The sequence below is a fragment of the Capsicum annuum genome, chromosome 4, assembly GCF_002878395.1.
Source record: "Capsicum annuum cultivar UCD-10X-F1 chromosome 4, UCD10Xv1.1, whole genome shotgun sequence".
Lineage (NCBI taxonomy): Eukaryota > Viridiplantae > Streptophyta > Magnoliopsida > Solanales > Solanaceae > Capsicum > Capsicum annuum.
Window position 1 is genome coordinate 178,183,550 of NC_061114.1, and position 19,519 is coordinate 178,203,068.

General features: G+C 34.6%; 1 protein-coding gene across 1 annotated transcript; it reads right to left on the reverse strand.

The window, feature by feature from the left end:
- Window positions 1-15,232: 15,232 nt before the first annotated feature.
- Window positions 15,233-16,365, reverse strand: LOC107869620 (defensin-like protein 19). Its single transcript, XM_016716120.2, has 2 exons — window positions 16,251-16,365; window positions 15,233-15,630 (listed from the first exon to the last, which is right to left on the reverse strand). The coding sequence occupies exons 1-2, from the start codon at window positions 16,309-16,311 to the stop codon at window positions 15,431-15,433; spliced, it is 261 nt and encodes an 86-aa protein (XP_016571606.1). The 5' UTR covers window positions 16,312-16,365; the 3' UTR covers window positions 15,233-15,430.
- Between the last annotated feature and the right edge of the window lie 3,154 nt (window positions 16,366-19,519).

A 19,519-nucleotide genomic window follows, 5' to 3' on the forward strand; every position in this document is an offset into this window, starting at 1 on the left:
TCCGGATAGGGAAATCGAGTTTGGTATTGATTTGATTTCAGAAACTTGTTCAAAATCTATTCCTCCTTATAAAATGGCCCTAGTTGAGTTGAGGGAACTCAAGGATCAACTTAAGGATCTTCTGGATAAGGGTTTTATTCATCCTAGTATATCCCCATGGGGTGCACCGGTGTTGCTCATGCATAAGAAGGGTGGTTCCCTTCGAATGCACATTGACTATAGGAAGTTGAATAAAGTAACAGTTAAGAACAAGTATCCTCTTCCAAGGATAGGTGATTTGTTTGATCAGTTGCAAGGTGCCAAGATATTTTCTAAGATAGGCCTTTGGTCTGGGTATCATCAGCTTAAGATTAGGGAGGTGGATATACCTAAGACGGTTTTTCGTACTAGGTATAGGCATTTTGAGTTCTTGGTTATGTCATTTGACCTGACAAATGCCCCGACGGCATTTATGGATTTGATGAACAAGGTTTTCAGGCAGTTCTTGGATCTTTTTATCATTGTCCTTATTGATGACTTCTTGGTTTATTCTAAAAGTGAGGTGGATTATGCCAATCACCTCCGTGTGGTATTGCAGACCTTGAAGGAATAATAGTTGTATGCTAAGTTCTCCAAGTGTGAGTTTTGGTTGAACGCTGTAACTTTTCTTGGTCATATTATTTCTAGTGAGGGGATCATGGTGGATCCTCAAAAAATGGTTGTGGTTAAAAGGTGGACTAGACCCATGAATCCAACTGACATTCAAAGCTTCTTAGGTTTGGCATGGTATTATAGGAGGTTTGTGGAGGTGTTTTCTTCGATAGCTGCTCCTTTGACTAAGTTAACTCAGAAGAAGGTAAGGTTTTCTTGGTCAGATGCGTGCGAGGGGAGTTTCGAGAAGCTTAAGGATCAACTAACTTTGACTTTGGTTTTGACATTGCCTGAAGGCAATGAGGGGTTTGTGGTTTATTTTGATGCATCTAGGGTAGGACTTGGTTGTGTTTTGATGCAGAATGGGAAGGTCGCCTTTGCTTCCAGGCAGTTGAAGGTGCATGAGAGGAACTATCCCACTCATTATTTAATGTTTTTAGCAGTGGTCTTTTATTTGAAAATCTGGCAACATTCATAGCACGATTACAACTAGTCCATCCCTAATATGACATCAAAATCAATCATGTATAACTCTATCAGATCCATCAAAGTCTCTCTACCACCCACAGCTACCACACAACCTCGATAGACTTTCCTAACCACCAAAAATTCACCCACCGGGATAGAAACAGAAAAGGGGTCTGAAACATACTTAAGACCAAAACCAAAATGCACAGCTTTAAATAGGGTTACATACGAAAGAGTGGATCCTGGATCAAGTAAACAGTACCTTCACGACAAAAGAGTTTCAACATACCAACAATGATATCTTCAGATGCCGCAGACTCCTGGCGGGTAGTGAGGGCATAGAGGCGGTTCTGACCATTGCTGGAGCCATATGGTGCACCCTTTTTGGTATAGGAGCTGATGAAGAGGTAATCCAACCTTATTCACCCCAAGAGCAACCTTACCCACGAAATAGTTTCTAAGAATATACCCTGGCTGACTATATTTGAAATACTTGTCCCTTCCCTTATCATAAAAACCCCGAAACAATCGACTATAAAATCTGTAAGGAGGATATGACGGAGCTGATTGGGCCCTACCGGCCTGAGATTAGGAACCCTGTGCCCTAAAACCATCATCACCCTAAAAATTTCAATCACCATATAGCTTCGGTTAAGAAGCACTAGCTGTCAAATAGGATCTGGAATTTCTCCACTTCTTTTGACCACTTTCCACCATCCCTGCCACTTTGCTACTGACCTCCACTCTGATCAGAAAATCTAAACATCTGATTATGCCTTTCCCCTGTCTCCACCTGCTTCTTCTTCTATTCCTTAACCTGTTGCATATACACAACCAATCTTAAATATCTATATCCTTGTTTAACAAGGCAACCTACTTTCTAGAATCAAATCACAAGACAACCCGGAAGCAAATTTTCTTATTCTATCCCTCATGCTAGACACCAACTCAGGAGCATACCGGGACAACTAATGAAACTTCAAGGCATACTCCTTAACTTCTATCCTGCTTTGCCTCAGATTTATGAATTCTTCGGTCTTCACCTCTCTCAATTCTCGAGGAAAAAACAATCGAGAAAAGCTCTAAAAAAGTCATCCCACAAAGCGGACTCAACATCCACACCTTTGAGCTACTCCCACTCTTCATACCATTAATGCACTACATCTTTTAAATGATAGGTTAAAAAATCCACACCTTCCAGCTCCGTAACATGCATCACATGAAATATCTTTTTCATTTCATCTATAAAATATTGAGAATATTCCTCAACTTTTATACCGGTGAAAACAGAAGGGTTCAACCTCATAATTCACCAACTCTTATGGCTTCATATGATGGAGCAATAGAATCCACACACTCAGTCAGAGAGGCAACCAACTGAGTGAGCAAATGGATCAACTGGCGAAACTCAACATTAGACATATCATCTTGAGGTGTCTGAAGAGGGATAGGAGGAACTGGTAGAGCTCTATTAGGACCATCAGAGACAGTGGCTCTAGACCTAATCTGAACCCTTTGATTAGGACGAGATCCATTTTCATTGTCCTCAGAAAGGACAAAAGGGTTCCCACAGACATCAGATCTTCTCGGAGGCATAATCTGAAAGGAGAACAAATAGAAATCAGAGAGATCCAAAACCTTAGGCTCTACAGCCCAAAAACAAAACACAAGTAGGAGAAACATCCCTAAATCCTATTCGTCTATCCCTTATAAGTATGGAACGCTACACACCCATAAAGGAGACTCTACTTGACATGACTTTGTGAAGACTCAATAGATTATGAACCTAGGCTCTGATACCAATCTGACACGACCCGAACCTAGACCTGCCGTGTCGTGTATCTTAAGTCCAACCAAGACTGTAGACCACTTCCAATACCAAAATGCCAACCATCTTATTTCCTGCATCGAATGAATTCTAAACCTATAAAAAGATAAGATAATATCAATTTTAAACATTATAATAAATTGATAAAAAAATCATACATTCACAATCAAACATCTAACCAATACCAATACTAATGTCAATACCAACACCGATACCGATACCAATACCGCCTATGCCTACAGTAGTCCGACAAAGCCACTAATCAAAATCAAAGAATATTCAGTTGAGACATGCCCCTAACCATAGTCAAAACCAAGAACAAATAAATAGTAAAGACAAAGAAATCCATAGCATAAAATAGGGTCATCCGAAGTATGAAAGTTCACCACTTCAGTGTGACTTAAAAGTTATCCCCGAATCACCTAGTCACTGAGTAGGAGGAGTGGAAGTATGGATGGTTTCTGCATTGCATGGGAATACAGTGTTCGAAGATTGCTAGCGGGATGAACTCTATCATGTAACTCAGGAATGTTGATGAAGTAATGTCGTTAAGGTTGAGCATGCATTTCAAATCCTTAACCTGGGCTATGTAGCTTTACCTTCATAAGTCCACTCACAGGCTATATGGGTCTAGTGTTACCCCCTGAACGGGCCCCAGTGCGTATTAGCCGCACGAATCGGAGATATCATAAATGGCTGAGGATTTCCTTATAACCTTTGCCCTACATGATACATATATACATGTATAGACTTGAGGAATTTTCTTGTAACCCACAAGCACACAGTCATCAAGACCAACCCTCATGTCAGCAATCATTAGTTTTCAATGTCCTTCCTTCGGACTTACGCCTTCACAGCTAGCTATAACAACCCCCGTTATTGCCAATTAAAATATTTAACACATAACCAAACCACCAATTCTAGGAGTAAATTATTAAGGCATTATTAAGTGGTATCATTATACCGACTATAGCTTGCAAGGAATATCATTAAGCCAAGACTTAGTGGATTCCCGTGTACCCCATAGACTCCATTATAAAAATAACTTGGAGGATTACTGTGTAACCCACAAGGTTTTTGTAAATCATTCACTTAGGATATTATATTGTACCCCATAAGATTTTTAAAACCATTCTTAATTATTTAACCATTTATACCATACATTAGTTTCAAGAAACAAGTCAAGCCAAGTAGTAATAAATCAAAATCAGTCAGGCAAGTCGGTTGAGTTTATTACCAATTTTCATTCCAAAATAATTAATTTTGGTATTCCATTGTAACCCTATATCCATACACCATTCTCATACACTCCAATGCATTTACCAACCATCAGTTTAAATACAATAGTTTCATAAATATCATGGAAGAAGTATTTAAATAGTTTATATTAAAAACCTTCAGCCCATAGTTCAAAACCCAACATCAATATTCCATGAATAATACTTTAAATCACATTATTTTACAAAATTGAAAATGAGAGAAGAGTAAAATGTCTTAAACACCAAGTAGTATGGAGAGAAATCACCCTTGGAAGCCTCAATCGATTAATCTCTTGAAAACCCTAAGCTATACTGACCTTGAGGATTTAAGAGTGTTTGAGAGTCTATTTGATGTGTTTATGACGGCCAAGGATAACCTAAAGAGGTTATAATACGTGGTTTTCAAGTTGGAAAAAAATGAGAAATGTCTAGAATGCCGTTAACTTAAAAGCTGAAAAAATGTCGCCTTTGAATACGAGTCAACCATTGACTCGAAACCACTCCTTATCTATCATCATCATGAGTTGTAACTAGGACATTCTTACCAAGAACACAAGTTGCTACACTTACAACTCAACCAACCAACCAACCTATAATGAGTCTTTACGACTCGTCAGGTCCAGATGTAGTAAACACAGAACTCAAATAGGTTAAACACTGAATTCCCTACGATTTCATCCCATGAATCATAAAGTATCCCTATGTCTCTTAGTGAGACACTCTTGCTTAGAGAAGAATCACGCCATAAACTTACATGATTTGGTTACGACTCCTCCTAATGACTAATCATGAGTATTTATGACTCGTTCCCTCAAATCATACCAAGGATAGAAACTCAACACCACACTCTGGTTACCTTACAATTAAGGTCTCCTGACCCATCGATACACCCTATGACTCGTGGGGTCAAGTCGTAATCAACACAGTGAGCTCAAAGCTCAAGAATTTTTCAAGGCCCAAAATCTGGAGTGTTTCAAAGTCCTAAATGTTGCATTAATTTTTTCTTCATATGTTCAAAATATTTATTTATGTCTTTATTGGGCATGTTTTCATTCCCCCTTCCCTTCTGCCTACTTTTATGGCCTTTTATTTCCTTTAAAATGTCTTATTAATATAATTTTTTCATAAATATTCTATTATAGATCATTCATTATAAGCTTAAATAACAATAAAATCTACACAATAATGTCTTAAGTCTCTTGAGTTTTCATTTTTAAAATAATCCACCACACAAAATGTAGAGAACTTATTTCAAAATTGTGTATAAAGACTTGAAAAAGACCTAAAAAAACAACAACAACCAAAAATAACTACTATTCAACTTCATATTACATTTTTTTGACAATTTTTCTCCCACTTCTTTATCTTTTAATTGTAGACAACAAATATGTCATTCACTCATAATTTAATGTAAAAATTATTGATCTTTTTTTTTCATTATTCCCACAAATCTTAATCACCATAACCCTTAAAGATAATTGATACTCATATTATTCATGGCATCGTAAGACTTTGTAGAAAATAATCACGTTAGTCTTTTAAGTTGTTATGCTTTCGATGCTTATAATAGTCATATTTTAGTTTGACTTAGAGAATAAGATAAAGGCTATTGAATTATAATCGACTTATGGGAGTAGATGTCGACAAGAACTTGAAAGATTGTATATTGATTTAACATTTTTCTCTTCTATTCTTAATGATTAAGGTCGTAAGAATAATATTGCACTATCCTTTTTTGGTTTGTTCTCCCTATGATTTATCTTTATTTTGTATTTCATATTATATTTTATAAAATTGTTGATATTCTATAATTTTTTATAGCCGTGTAAGCTTACTAGTATATTTGTAAGGAGTGACTATTCATAACTCATACCTCTTAAATTTTTACTTTTAGCAGTACCCATAACTTCTATAATTTTCATGTCTATAACTCCCATACATTAATTTGTAAATTTGTAATACCTTATGGTATTTCTATAGTTTACCTATATAAACTCATATTTGTTTTATGAAGACTCTCATTCAAAGTTATGTTTTCTCTTCTACATCTCTTTGGTTTGTAAATTATAACATGTAACATGAAGAAGTATATGAAGGAAAAATATTTTATTCTCAAATAGTTTTTCATGTTTATGTATTTGGTATTCTTTCTTATTTTTAATATTTTTTGTATGTATTTATTATCCTCCTCCAGGTAAATATGATCAAGAAAATCTTCATGAAAATCAATATTAAGGTAATTTTATAATAGTACGATTGATTTTTTTTTCAGATCTATAATATAGTTTAGATTTCTTTCCTCTTTTTTATGTAATTATTTTTTATTAATATATTTGAAACAGAAATTTTACAAACATCATATATAATGCAGTATCATATTAACAATTGCCACAATCTTGTGTTTTATATTCTTATAATTTATTTATTTATTTATTTAACAGTTGAAAGCACCAGAACAGCTGTAGTTAGTGTTATTTCAGCTCCATAATAGCTATATAGGGCTAGAATTTTGCAGCTGGTATTATTTTCACGGTGTGGGGGATGGATGACACCAGTACTCCTATAATATATATTCATCATCTGAGTGTGGAACCTTCATGATGTGGCATCATTAATATCTTTGAGATTATTTAATTGTGCCATTAGTCTCTTAACTATCACATTTAAGGTTTAAGAATCTTCAAGGCTTTACATAAATAAATTATTAAATTAATTGCACCTTGATCCTAGAGTCTTTTTGGATCATCAATCCATAATTCATAAATATTAAGATTATTAATCTTGAACTTGGCATCGCATTATTTAGTATTGGCATCACATAAAAAATTTAATATTGACATCACATTATTTAATTTGAGCCAATTAATTCTAGACTTAAGTTTCTAATTTAACCTATGGTGTCATTATATTCCTCCTTCAATTCAAATTCAAGATTACTTAAGAAAGAACTTGTGGGGTAATTTATGGAGAATTGGAAACCTTTATGTTTTTCAAGAAAATTACACTAACTTTTATGAAAGATATTGTCAAAAGCGCGTAGAAACTTGTTGCAATTTTAAATAAAATTTTTGAAATTTGTAGTGGTATGTAGTGACGTATCTGGAGCAAGCAAAATATTTCGAACATAGTTTTATTTGCTAGTTAGCAATACAGGAGACTATTAACAAAGTATAGCCTAGCTAGAATTGGAATATTCCAAGATAGTACTTGTCTACTATGTGAAAGCTAGATGAATCAATCGATCATATATTTTTTGACTGTCAATTTTTTAAATCATGCCTTGAGTGTAATAAATTTGTGCAACTTACTGTCTTATTTAGTTTACTGCATTTATCAGGTCAAAATAATTACTAGGTGAGGTTTGTTCACCTTATAAAGTGGCCCGGAAGTTAGTAATTTTAGGAGTAAGTTAGGTGGAATAAAACGTTAAATTTAGGAGTTATATTTGTAGTAGGAGTCTATATATACAGAGTAAAGTTGCTCTGTTTTCTCTTGTAATTTCAGTTGCCATATTTTCTATTCAACAAGAAAAAGCTTTCGGCTGTTTTATTTTCCTTCACGGTTCTTGTTCTATAACTTCTCCTGCTCAATACTTTTGCTATATGGTATCAGAGCAAGTTTGAAGGGAGGAATTCTTTTTTCTTTTCTATCCTCTTGTCTATCAGTTTACTCTGTTGGAGAAGTTTGAAAAGTGTGAAGAGAAAGCTTTTGTCGTTTGTAGCAATGGAGGCCTCAAACGGGGAAAATACTCATGGAATAAAAAAAATTATAGGCACTAACTGCAAGTATTGGAGAATGTGTATGGAAGCATACCTTCAAGGTCAAGATATATGGGATTTAATTGTAGGAACTGATTCAATAATCCCAGCCAATACTCCTGAGAATGACGAATCATGAAGGAAATGGAAGATCAAGTACGAAAAAACACTCTTTGCTTTGAGGACTTCTATCAGCAAGGAGTTTATTAATCATGTTCGTGATGTCGTCTCTCCAAAAGAAGTTTGGGACACGCTCAAAAGGTTGTTTACTAAGAAAATACAGCAAGGCTGCAACTACTGGAGAATGAGTTGGTAATGTTACAATAGGAAGGTATGTCTATCTCAGATTACTTTTTACGAGTTAAAAGTATCTATGCTGAAATTTCAGAGATTGATCCGAAAGAGAAGATTAGTGAGTCGCGCCTCTTATTCATGGATTGAAAAAGGAGTACTGTCCTTTTGTCACTTCCATTAAAGGATGGCCGCAATAACCATCTGTTGAGGAATTGGAGAACATGCTTTCTAATCAAGAAGCTTTAGCTAAACAAATGGCCAAGAATTTTGAAACTGATGATGTTCTATTTTCTAAAGAGAAGTCTAACAAGAAGAATACATCAACTTGGAACAAAAATAAAGAAGAAGAAACAACCACGGAAAAGGGTGGAAGTTCACATAATAACAAGAAGTGCTACTGATGTGGGAAAATTGGGCACATCAAGAAAAACTATCGAGTAAAACTTTCTAAAGCCAATGTTGTGTGCACCAATGACATAGATGAGCAAATGAAATAGGAACAATGTTTTAGCATCAAAGTTGTTGAACAAAAGTCAGCACAAGATTTTGTCAATTATGCTAACAACAATAAGAGGGAAAAGTGGATCATTGATTCAGGGTGCTCTCATCATGCCACTGGAGATCATTCTCTATTCTCGGAGATGCGAGAACATCATGGATATCGAGTCATTATCACAGCAGATAACTCGACATATCTAGTAGCAAAAGAAGGAGTTGTGGCGATTGAGGAGTTGTGACGATTAAGGTTACTGATGATAAATCCAAAGTATCAAGTTGCAGGATGTTTATCATGTTCCAGGTTTGAAGAAAAATCTAGTCTTTGTTCCTCAAATTACTGATTCTAGAAAATATGTATTGTTTGGTCCTACTGATGTGAAGGTGCTTGAAAATGTAAAAGAAATATCTGTTAATATTATTTTTACTGGCGAGAGGAAAGGTTCTTTGTTTGTTATGTCAATAGGTGAAGCTTATGTAAAGAAAACAAGCCAAACTGATAGTGCAGCAATTTGGCACTCTCGGTTGGGTCATGTGGGATACCAAATATTACAGCATATTTCTTCTAGAAATTTGGTAGATGGCATGCCAACTTTGAAGAATATACGTGAAGACATAATTTGTCAAGGCTGCCAATATGGAAAATCTCATCGTCTTCCTTTCAAAAGGTCATTAAATCGGAGAAATGTGTTGTTTGAATTGGTTCATACAAACTTGATGGGACCAACAAGAACACCAAGTTATAGCGGAGATCGCTATGTTATGGTGTTGGTGGATGATAACTCTAGGTTCACTTGAGTGAAAATTTTGAAAGAGAAGAGCGAAGCATTATCTAAGTTTGTGGAGTTCAAAAATATTGTTGCAAATGAGTTCGGGAAGAAGATAAAATGTCTTCATAGTGATAATGGTGGAGAATATATGTCAGATGACTTTTTCCAGTACTTTCATGACAATAGAATTCTTCGTCAAATGACTTGTCCAGATACTCCTCAGTAGAATGGAGTTGCGGAAAGAAAGCTTGCTTATCTTACTTCAGTTTTCTTTTATGGCTGCATGACAGGAATCTTCCTCGATAGCTTTGGGTAAAAGCTATTCAATATGGATTCCATGTGACAAATAGGTTGCCTCTTTGGCCAGGTACACAGAAATCGCCTTTTGAACTTTTATATAGTCAGAAGCCAAATGTGAACTATTTTCTGGTTTTTGGTTCTAGTTGTTATGTTCATGTTCCTAGAACTAATAGAACCAAACCTGATCCAAAAGCAAGAAAATATGTATTTGTTGGTTATGATTCTTATATAAAGGGTTGGAGATGTATGGATCCAAAGACAAACAGGTTTACCATTTCTAGAGACATGGTATTTGATGAAATATCTTCTTTGTTTTCTTCTCAAAAGCTTGTTGTTGTGGGTGATGATCAAGATAATATGGAGTTATTATTTCCTAAAGTAAATGTGTTATCACCTTGTAGTGAAGAGGGAGAAAGTGTATCTCCAAATCAGAATATTTCAGAAGTTGCATCTCCAAGTTAGAACATTTCAAGGAAAGGAAATGGTGAACAACAAGCAGCAAGAAGGTCAACAAGGGAGAAAAAGCAACCAAAATACCTCAAATATTATGAAGTCAAACTTAAAAGTTATTCTGTGACCTCGTGTTTCTTTACAGGAGCACTAACTACAGAAGAACCATTAAGGTATGAAAAAGAAAAGGGTTGTCCACATTGGGAAAGAGCGGTGCAAGAAGAGATTGATGCTTTAGACAAGAATGAAACTTAGGAATTGGTACCCAAACTAGAAAAATGCAATCCAGTCACTTGCAAATGGGTATTTCTCTTGAGAAAAAATTTAATGGTATCATTGATGGGTTTAAAACTCGTCTAGTTGCTCGTGGGTTTTCTCAAAACTATGGATTGGATTCTGAGGAGATGTTTAGTCCGGTAGCAAAGATGGTGACAGTAAGGTAACTTATTTCGCTAGCTGCTTTCAAAATTTGGAAACTGTGGCAACTTGATGTAAAGAATGCATTTCTTTACGAAGAGTTAGATCGAGTAGTATTTATGGAGCAACCTCATGGCTTTTTCTCTAAGCAGTTTCCAAGTTATATTTGTCATTTGAAGAAAGCTCTATATGGCCTCAAGCAAGCACCAGGAGCTTGGTATAGTAAAGTTGATCAATACCTTATCTTTTGTGGTTTTAGAGTATCTGATTCAGATTCTAGTTTATTTATAAAATTAGAATCAAATGCATATCTCCTGATATTATTATACGTTGATAATATGATAATAACTGGAGATAATGAATTAGAAATTTCTAATCTAAGGAAAGACTTGTTTGTTCGTTTTGAGATGAAAAATTTGGGGCAAATTGGATGTTTTCTTAGTTTATAAGTGGAAAAATTAGATCGAGGCTACTTTGTTTCTCAGAAAGGTTATATGGAGTCTCTTAGAATGTTTCATCATGGGGGAGTCAAAAGAAAAGGCTACTCCAATGGAGCCAAATCTCAAGTTGAAGAAGGATGAAGGCGAGGCTTTGAAGGATGCAATAAAGTTTCGACAACTAGTTGGAAGTTTGATTTATCTGACTATTACAAGGCCAGAAATATCTTACTCTGTTGGTGTCGTTTCTCAATTTATGCAAAATCCAACAACTTCTCACTTAAATGCTGCAAAGAGGATTTTGCGCTATATGAAAGGATCTCTTAGTCATGGACTTTGGTACAAGAGGTGTGATACTTTTTTATTGAGTGGATTTACTGATGCAAATTGGGCAGGTGATACACATGATCGTCGCTCGACTTCAGGTTACTGTTTTAGTACTGGGTCAGCAGTGGTGCCTTGGTGCAGCAAGAAGCAAGATGTTGTTTCTTTATCTACCAATGAAGTTGAATATATTGCAACAACCATGGCTGCACAAGAGTGCATTTGGTTGAAAAGGATAATCAATGATATGTACCAGAAAGTAGACTATGCTGTGCAAATCAAGTGTGACAAGAAAGTGACATCAAACTTGCGTCAAATCCAGTTTTTTATGCTCTAATGAAGCATATTAAGATCCGCCATCACTTTGTTCGTGAGAAAGTCTTAAGTGAAGAGATTAAACTGACAACTGTTTGCGCCAACACTCAAGTTGCGGATATATTCACTAAAGCTTTGGAGAAGTCTAAGTTTCAATACTTTTGAGATGCTCTGGGAGTAGTTCATCGTAAGCTTGCACTAAGGGGGAGAGTAACAAATTAGTGCAACTTACTATCTTATTTAGTTTACTGCATTTACCAGGTCAAAATAATTACTAGGTGAGGTTTGTTCACCTTATAAAGTGGCCCGAAAGTTAGTAATTTTAGGAGTAAGTTAGGTGGAATAAAACGTTAAATTTAGGAGTTATATTTGTAGTAAGAGTCTATATATACAAAGTAAAGTTGCTCTATTTTCTCTTGTAATTTCAGTCGACATATTTTCTATTCAAGAAAAAAAATTTGGCTGTTTTATTTTCCTTCATTGTTCATGTTCTATAACTTCTCCTGCTCAATACTTTTATTATATTGAGGAGATACTCCATATCAATATATGCAGTACTGAGATACTGGTCATGTTAGCATATGTTCTCAGTAAAAGCCCATATTGTAATATTATATATTGGAATTAATTTTAGATATTATGAAGCATGATTGTAGGAACTAAAGCTAGCGTTAAGTACTATTAAGTTGCATAAACATATCATCGGCTCTTGAGTAATTTATTCAAGACGTAAAAGATCTATAATATTCTCATGCAGTTCTATCGTTCTATCATGATAGCAGAATGCTAGTTGATATAGGATTGTTCTTGTTCATTTTTTTTCTCGTCCTTGCTTCCACGTGTTATTTCCATAATATATTCGGGTATACAGAATTTGTGTAGCAGAACAACTTTAACTAGTTCAAGTTTATAAACAAGAACACAATGAAGTATATCAAATACCCTCAACACAAGATCAAAATGACCTTTCCAAGAGGTGTATTTTATTTTTCAAAAAAATAGGTGAAACAGAAATGAATAAGACCAAGTTGTCCGAATTCATGGAGTTTTCTTAAGAAATAATTCTCCTCACTGTACCCGAGGTTGTAGAATTTTTCCTCCCACGATAAAATGGCCTTCACTTTGACTATAGTGGTACCTCACATAGTCGGATTCTTTGAACACACTGAACAATTTGATTGATCACAAAGAGTATTTTGAAGACAAGAAGAGTTTTGTAATCTGAAAATTTTTGTCCAAAAACCTATGGATGAAACTAGGTTTATATAGCCAAAAGATGTCTCTTCAGAAAGGTGGCATTGGTTCAATTTAAAGGTGTGTAACTTTTCTGAAAATGCATGTCTGTTTACTTAAAACAGTGCATCATTTTGCTGAAAAAGTACATACCAGTTCATGTGAAACATTGTGTCATTTCATCGAAACATTGCATCAATTTGCTGAAACTGTGCATTAGTTCACTGGAACGGTACATATGTTTACTGTAACAATGTATCTGTTCACTGGAACAATGCATTTGTTTATGAAAACAGTGCATCTATTCATCGGAACAGTGTATCTGTTTGCAGAAACAATGCATCAGTTCAGTTTCAGCACTGCACTGTTTCGAAAAACTGCATGCATATATAAATGGAGAATCAAAACACATTTCTGTATTTTACTGTCTGGTAGATTTGGATCATCAAATAAAATTTGTCTAAAAAGATAGATCTCATCAATCGATCATTTGTCAAATCCAAATCCAAATCCAAATCCGAAGCCGAGCGAGCTACAACGACGACGGCGCAATGCGTCTCTATTTTCTTGCCTCACTTATCATGTGGAGTAAGTGTTCATATTTATGAACACTACAAAGTTCCCTTCCCCCACCAATGTGGGAGAATTAGTGGACTTTCCAATTTAAGATCAAAATGACCTTTTCAAGAGGTGTATTTTATTTTTCAGAAAAATAAATGAAACAGAAATGAATAAGGCCAAGTCTTCCAAATTCACGGAGTTTCCTTAAGGAAATAATTCCCCTCACTGTACCCAAGGTTGTAGAATTTTTTCTCCCAGTATAAAATGACCTTCAATTCGACTATAGCGGTACCTCAAATAGTTGGATTCTTCGAACGCACTGAATAGTTTGATTGATCACAAAGAGTATTTTGAAGACAAGAATAGTTTTGTAATCTGAAAATTTCTGTCCAAAAACCTATGGATGAAACTAGGTTTATATAGCCAAAAGATGCCTCTTCAGAAATGTGGCATTGGTTTAATTTAAAGGTGTGTGACTTTTCTGAAAATGCATGTCTGTTTACTTAAAACAGTGCATCATTTTGCTGAAACAGTACATACCAGTTCGTGTGAAACATTGTGTCATTTCATCGAAACATTGCATCAGTTTACTGAAACAGTGCATCAGTTCACTAGAACGGTGCATCTGTTTACTGTAACGGTGCATCTGTTTACAGAAACAGTGCATCTGTTCATCGGAATAATGCATCAGTTCAGTTTCAACACTGCACTGTATAAATGGAGTCATCAAATAAAATTTATCCGAAAAGATAGATCTCATCAATCGATCATTTGCCAAATCCAAATCCGAAGCCGAGCGAGTATAAATGGAGTCATCAAATAAAACTTGTCCAAAAAGATAGATCTCATCAATCAATCATTTGCCAACTCCAAATCCAAGCGAGCGACAACGACGACAACTCGAGGCATCTCTATTTTCTTGCCTTATTTATCATGTGGAGTAAGTGTTCATTAATATAAACACTACAAAGTTCCCTTCTCCCACCAATGTGGGAGAATTAGTGGACTTTCCAATTTAGGAGTATACCTTCTAAATTGGTATCTCCTTTCTTCCACCATTTTCCTCTTCATTTTTTCCATTCACACTTCATTCATACACTATGAACTCAACACCACGCTCTTGTTTTTCTCAGTTGTTTCTCTTATCGATAGACATAAGACTCTCATCATTATTCACGTTCCTTCCCACAATCAGCTGGTGGAAGAAGAAAGGAAGGATGCAAAGGTCGACACGTTAAGTTAGTCGGGTCAGGAATTAGATTGAGTTTATCATGAATATTGATCTTAATTTTTTATGAGTCAGGTCAGGAATTAGGTTGAGTTTATCATGAATATTGATTCAAATTTTTTAATGAGATCTATTAATTTCTGAAAAATTTATCTAATTCAAGTTCAAAACCATAGCGCACTTACTGTAAGTCTATATACTACTCTTTTGTGGCTTTGATGTCATGAGTCCAATTCATCTATAGTTCATAGTCCAAAGTAATTCCATTTGTAGATTTAACGTGTTTAAACGTTTACGTACTATATGCAGTTTCAGCAAAACGAAGAAGTGAGGATAATGGAAGGTAATACAAAGAAGAGGCTTACGAGATGAGAAATCAAACCTTACCACCAAGATACAAGTTCAGTTAGTCAGTCAGTATTTGAACTACTGAACTTTCCAACTAAATTCAATTACTCAATAATATTGAAAAACCAAATATTATATAGAAGAAATCCATAGTTCGTATAACAAAATGAAAGTAACATAAATAAATATTCTATTGTCACACACATAATCATATCAACTTCATGGTGCAGTATTTATAACACAATCGTAAATAGATATTTTCTTATTTTTGTTGTCAAAAGATAAGTCTTAAGACACTCTTTAAGTTCTTTGTGATTAATGGCATGGCGAGTAGCAATAACAAGCATAATTTGCCCAATGGTGATGCTTATGTCCCCATTGATATTTCTTACAAATTCCATATTCAGCTCCAAACCAGTGCTTGCAGTGTTGGCTACATCTGTCAGAATATTGGCAAGGACCATGCCACTTGTGACTTTTCTTCCAACAGTATTTTCCTTCTATCATCTGCATTTCTGCATGAAATAGGAAAATTGGAAAGCAAGGATCATGTATGGGTACTTGACAGATATACTTAACTATCGAATAATTGCAAAGACATAGTATAATTAATCAAATGAAAAATTATTTCCTCAAGTATCTTAATCTTTTAGATGATACGATAACATATTTTAACATGATAATTGAACAGGTATAAGCATCGTACATTAAAATCTCACCATCACAAAAATAAAAAAGTATATTTTCACGTGTTTGGCCATACATGTAGGGGTGATGTGAAATATATATTATATGAGGTGCTCTCTAAAATAATAAAAATTTTGAGAGGAGATGAATGCATAGTTCAACAATACCTAATTTACAATAGATGCATTTTTGTACTGGATGTGAGACCAAGGACGAATCTAGCCTTTAAGGTATGAATTTACGTAAATCCAATAACTTTAACTTAAATTATTTGTTTTATCAATAAAAGCACAAAATATTTATAAATATTTGATAGTAAACGCAATTTTTATTTTATTTTAACTTAAAATCATTGTGAGAACCTATCAAACTCAGTATTCTCCGAGGCATACTAATTAAGTGAAGTCTATTGAAAACAAGAAGCATGTGTAATAAGTTGTAGACTTACCGGTAGCAGCAACAAGGAGAAGACAGAAGAGTAGGGAAACGAAGGCTGTGTATTTTGCCATGTCTTGCTAGCTTACAATTTTGTTTTGTACTAATTATTACTTGATGAGGGAACTTGCACCATAAAGTATGATATTTATAGCATGGTATAAGCTCAATAATATTGTCAACTTAATTCATTTCTTGACTAGTTCAAGAATATTACATCATTATTAAGTACATGAACAAGTAAAAAGAATAATTCAAGGGGAAACCTTCAATTTGCTATTAAAAGATTATGGACTAGACTATGAGAACACTAATTTAGAAGTTTAATTAAATAGATCAAGTGGCAAGATTAAGTGAGGAATAGTCGACGGGTTCAATGTTTAAATCGCATATCATATGAATTCCTAATGTGATTTGTGAACATTCATTAATAAATGAAAATCTCTTTTTTCAACTCTATGATTTTCTCCCTCTGCAGGGGCGGATCTAGAAGGTACGGTGCGGGTTCCCGGAAATCCACTAACTTTCGTACGGATCTTGTATTTATATTGAGAAATCTAGTAAACATACAAAAATTATAAGCTAAGAACCCACAATAAAGTGTGTTATCGGTCTAGTGGCAAAGCAAGTGCATGTTGAAACATGTTGCCCTCTTGGTTGTGGATTCTAACCCCATCACTCACTTTTTTTTTTCGATTTCTATTTTGCCCAAAAAACTCACAAGTTTAAAATTCTAGATCCGCTCCTGGCCCTCTGTGACGCTTATCTACTTTTTCCTAACAGGAGTATATATGTCACCCATCAATTGCGTCATAGCATGTGTTGTTAATTTTTCTTTTTTCTTTTTTGAAAAAACCGAAACTTAAAATAGAATGTTGACTTAGAAATGATCCCTTTACAGAAATGTTTTAAAAATAAAATGAGATAAGCATACAACACCCCCTCGAATTATGATCAAAGTTACTACGACATATTTCAACTTTACAAGGGTTCTATTACCTTTTGAACTCAAATTTAACTTATTTTTGTAACTTTTTGTGCTGATATGATACCTTTATTACATAAAAATAGAGTTCACATCAAATATGTCATGTCAGCTAAAAAGATGTCACATCAGCTAAAAATATTGACAAAAATACATTAAAATTTAGTTCAAGGGAGTAATATGACCCCGTAAAGGTGGAGTGTGTCGTAAAAAATTTGGTCATAGTTCAGGGTGGTACTAATGTTTTACTCAAAATAAAACTGCACTACTTTCCTGATAGAAATGTTCAATCGCTTTTCTTTCTATATAAAGGATTTTTGGTAGAAGTCAAAGGAAGTATAGCAAGCTACCTCGTTGTGTAGTGATATTTAATAATCACTTAGACATTGAATAGAAATATAAATCAAATTGGCTAAATAATTTTAACTGAAACATTGTTATACCTTGAAACATGCTTAAATTTATTATTCATGAATAGTATCCTATTGTACTTGCGAAAGATAATCTGTTATATGATCCGGTAAAGAGGAAGACATTATGGATGATTTGAATTATTTTGCAAACTATAGGATTGCTCCAAATCCAAGAATTGAAGTTCAATGAATTCACGCTAGGGAGTTGCAGGGTCTTTATGAATCGATTAGTATATAAAGGAAATATATAATCCACAAGTTACCCCAAACTGTTGTTTAACTTCTCTTTCAATAAATCTGTGTACCCAATTATCTTCATTCTATGGTAAAGTAGTTCATACCGTTAATTTAACCCATGTGTTACTTAAATTCTCTTTCTATAAATCTATGTACTCAATTATTTTGATTCTATGGTGTAGTTCATAGCGTTAATTTAACCCATGCTATATAATTCGATTCCTCTATAAAGTCCTTACATAGCCATTATGGCTTCGTATCATGTATTTGTTCATGAACTACGTCAATTTCACAATCTAGATTCGTCATATGCCATTACGTTATTAACTCTAGTGGTTGAAAGTAACCGGAATTACCTAAACGTCATTCTAACAAACGTCCCTAGGTTTTGGGTTCTTGAAAAGTCCTTGAATATTTTCGTGAAATCTAACAACATCCCATGATTTTAATGTTAAAAGTTAAAACTCATGTTAATGGATGTCGATTAGCATAAATAAGTCTCAAAGACTATATATTAATGGTTGGTAGTGATTCTTGGTGTAAAATCTCCCTAAAAAACAAAGCCCCATAATCAGTGTTATTTCATAGGGCTGGGCATGGTGCTATCTCGGTGTCATAGAGGCTGGAAACTGCTAGACTTGTAATCAGTGCTGTTTCATCATAGCAGCTAGATGAGACTAGCACTCCTATGCTATATTTGCGATCTGGCAGCCCACAAACTTCCTCATGTGGTATCATTAATACCTTTGAGATGTTTTAACTACGTGCCGTCATTAGGCTCTTAACTAGCGCGAAGATTATTACATCATTTTTAAGTACAAGGGGAAACCTCCAGCTCGCTATTAAAAGATGGACGATGAGAATGCTAATTTAGAAATTTAAATATATCAAGTGTCAAGATTAATTTTTTGGGAGTAACCGATGGATTCAATGTTCAAATCGGCTTGTATATGAATTCCTAATGCAAACATTCGCTAATAAAAGAGAAAATGACTAAAGACACCATTATAGTTATTCGGAATTTTCAGAAAGACGCTTAAACTTTGTTGGAAAAAATGGTACAATATTGATGTTCGAACTGAAATTATTAATAGTTAAAGAATAGTCACAAATACTGTGTCATGACAAGTCACTGCCTTATAAGCGATTTCGGCCCGACTATAGTGCAAATCCTTCTAGCCGGTCGCTCCCCAAGGTTCCACAGCTACTTCCAAACACGTGCACTCGTGGCTGGAAGTTTGGAGGTTGCCCAAACCAATTGCCCAAAATAATTTAAGAAGAGGAAAGGAGGAAGATTCTTTTTCTTTTCCTTTTTAGTTGTTGTATGTTTTCTTTTCTTCGTAGGAGCTCTTTATATAGGATTTGAAAGTGACAAAGATGGGTGAACTTTGAAGGAATTAATGGTGAGTATTAATGGCATTAAAAAACCATTACTACATGTTATTGAATTTATGTTCTGAAGGAATATTTCACTTTCTTGATTATGTAGAAGTATTCATCTCCTCTGAAACGTATGTTTTATTTATTTTTTCTTTATTTTTTGCACTATACAAATGCTTTAAGGAGCATAAACTTCACAGTCCTCCACTAATGCAAAGATAAAGAATATGAATAAATTCTAGGCAAAAGGAAGGAACATGTACTTAA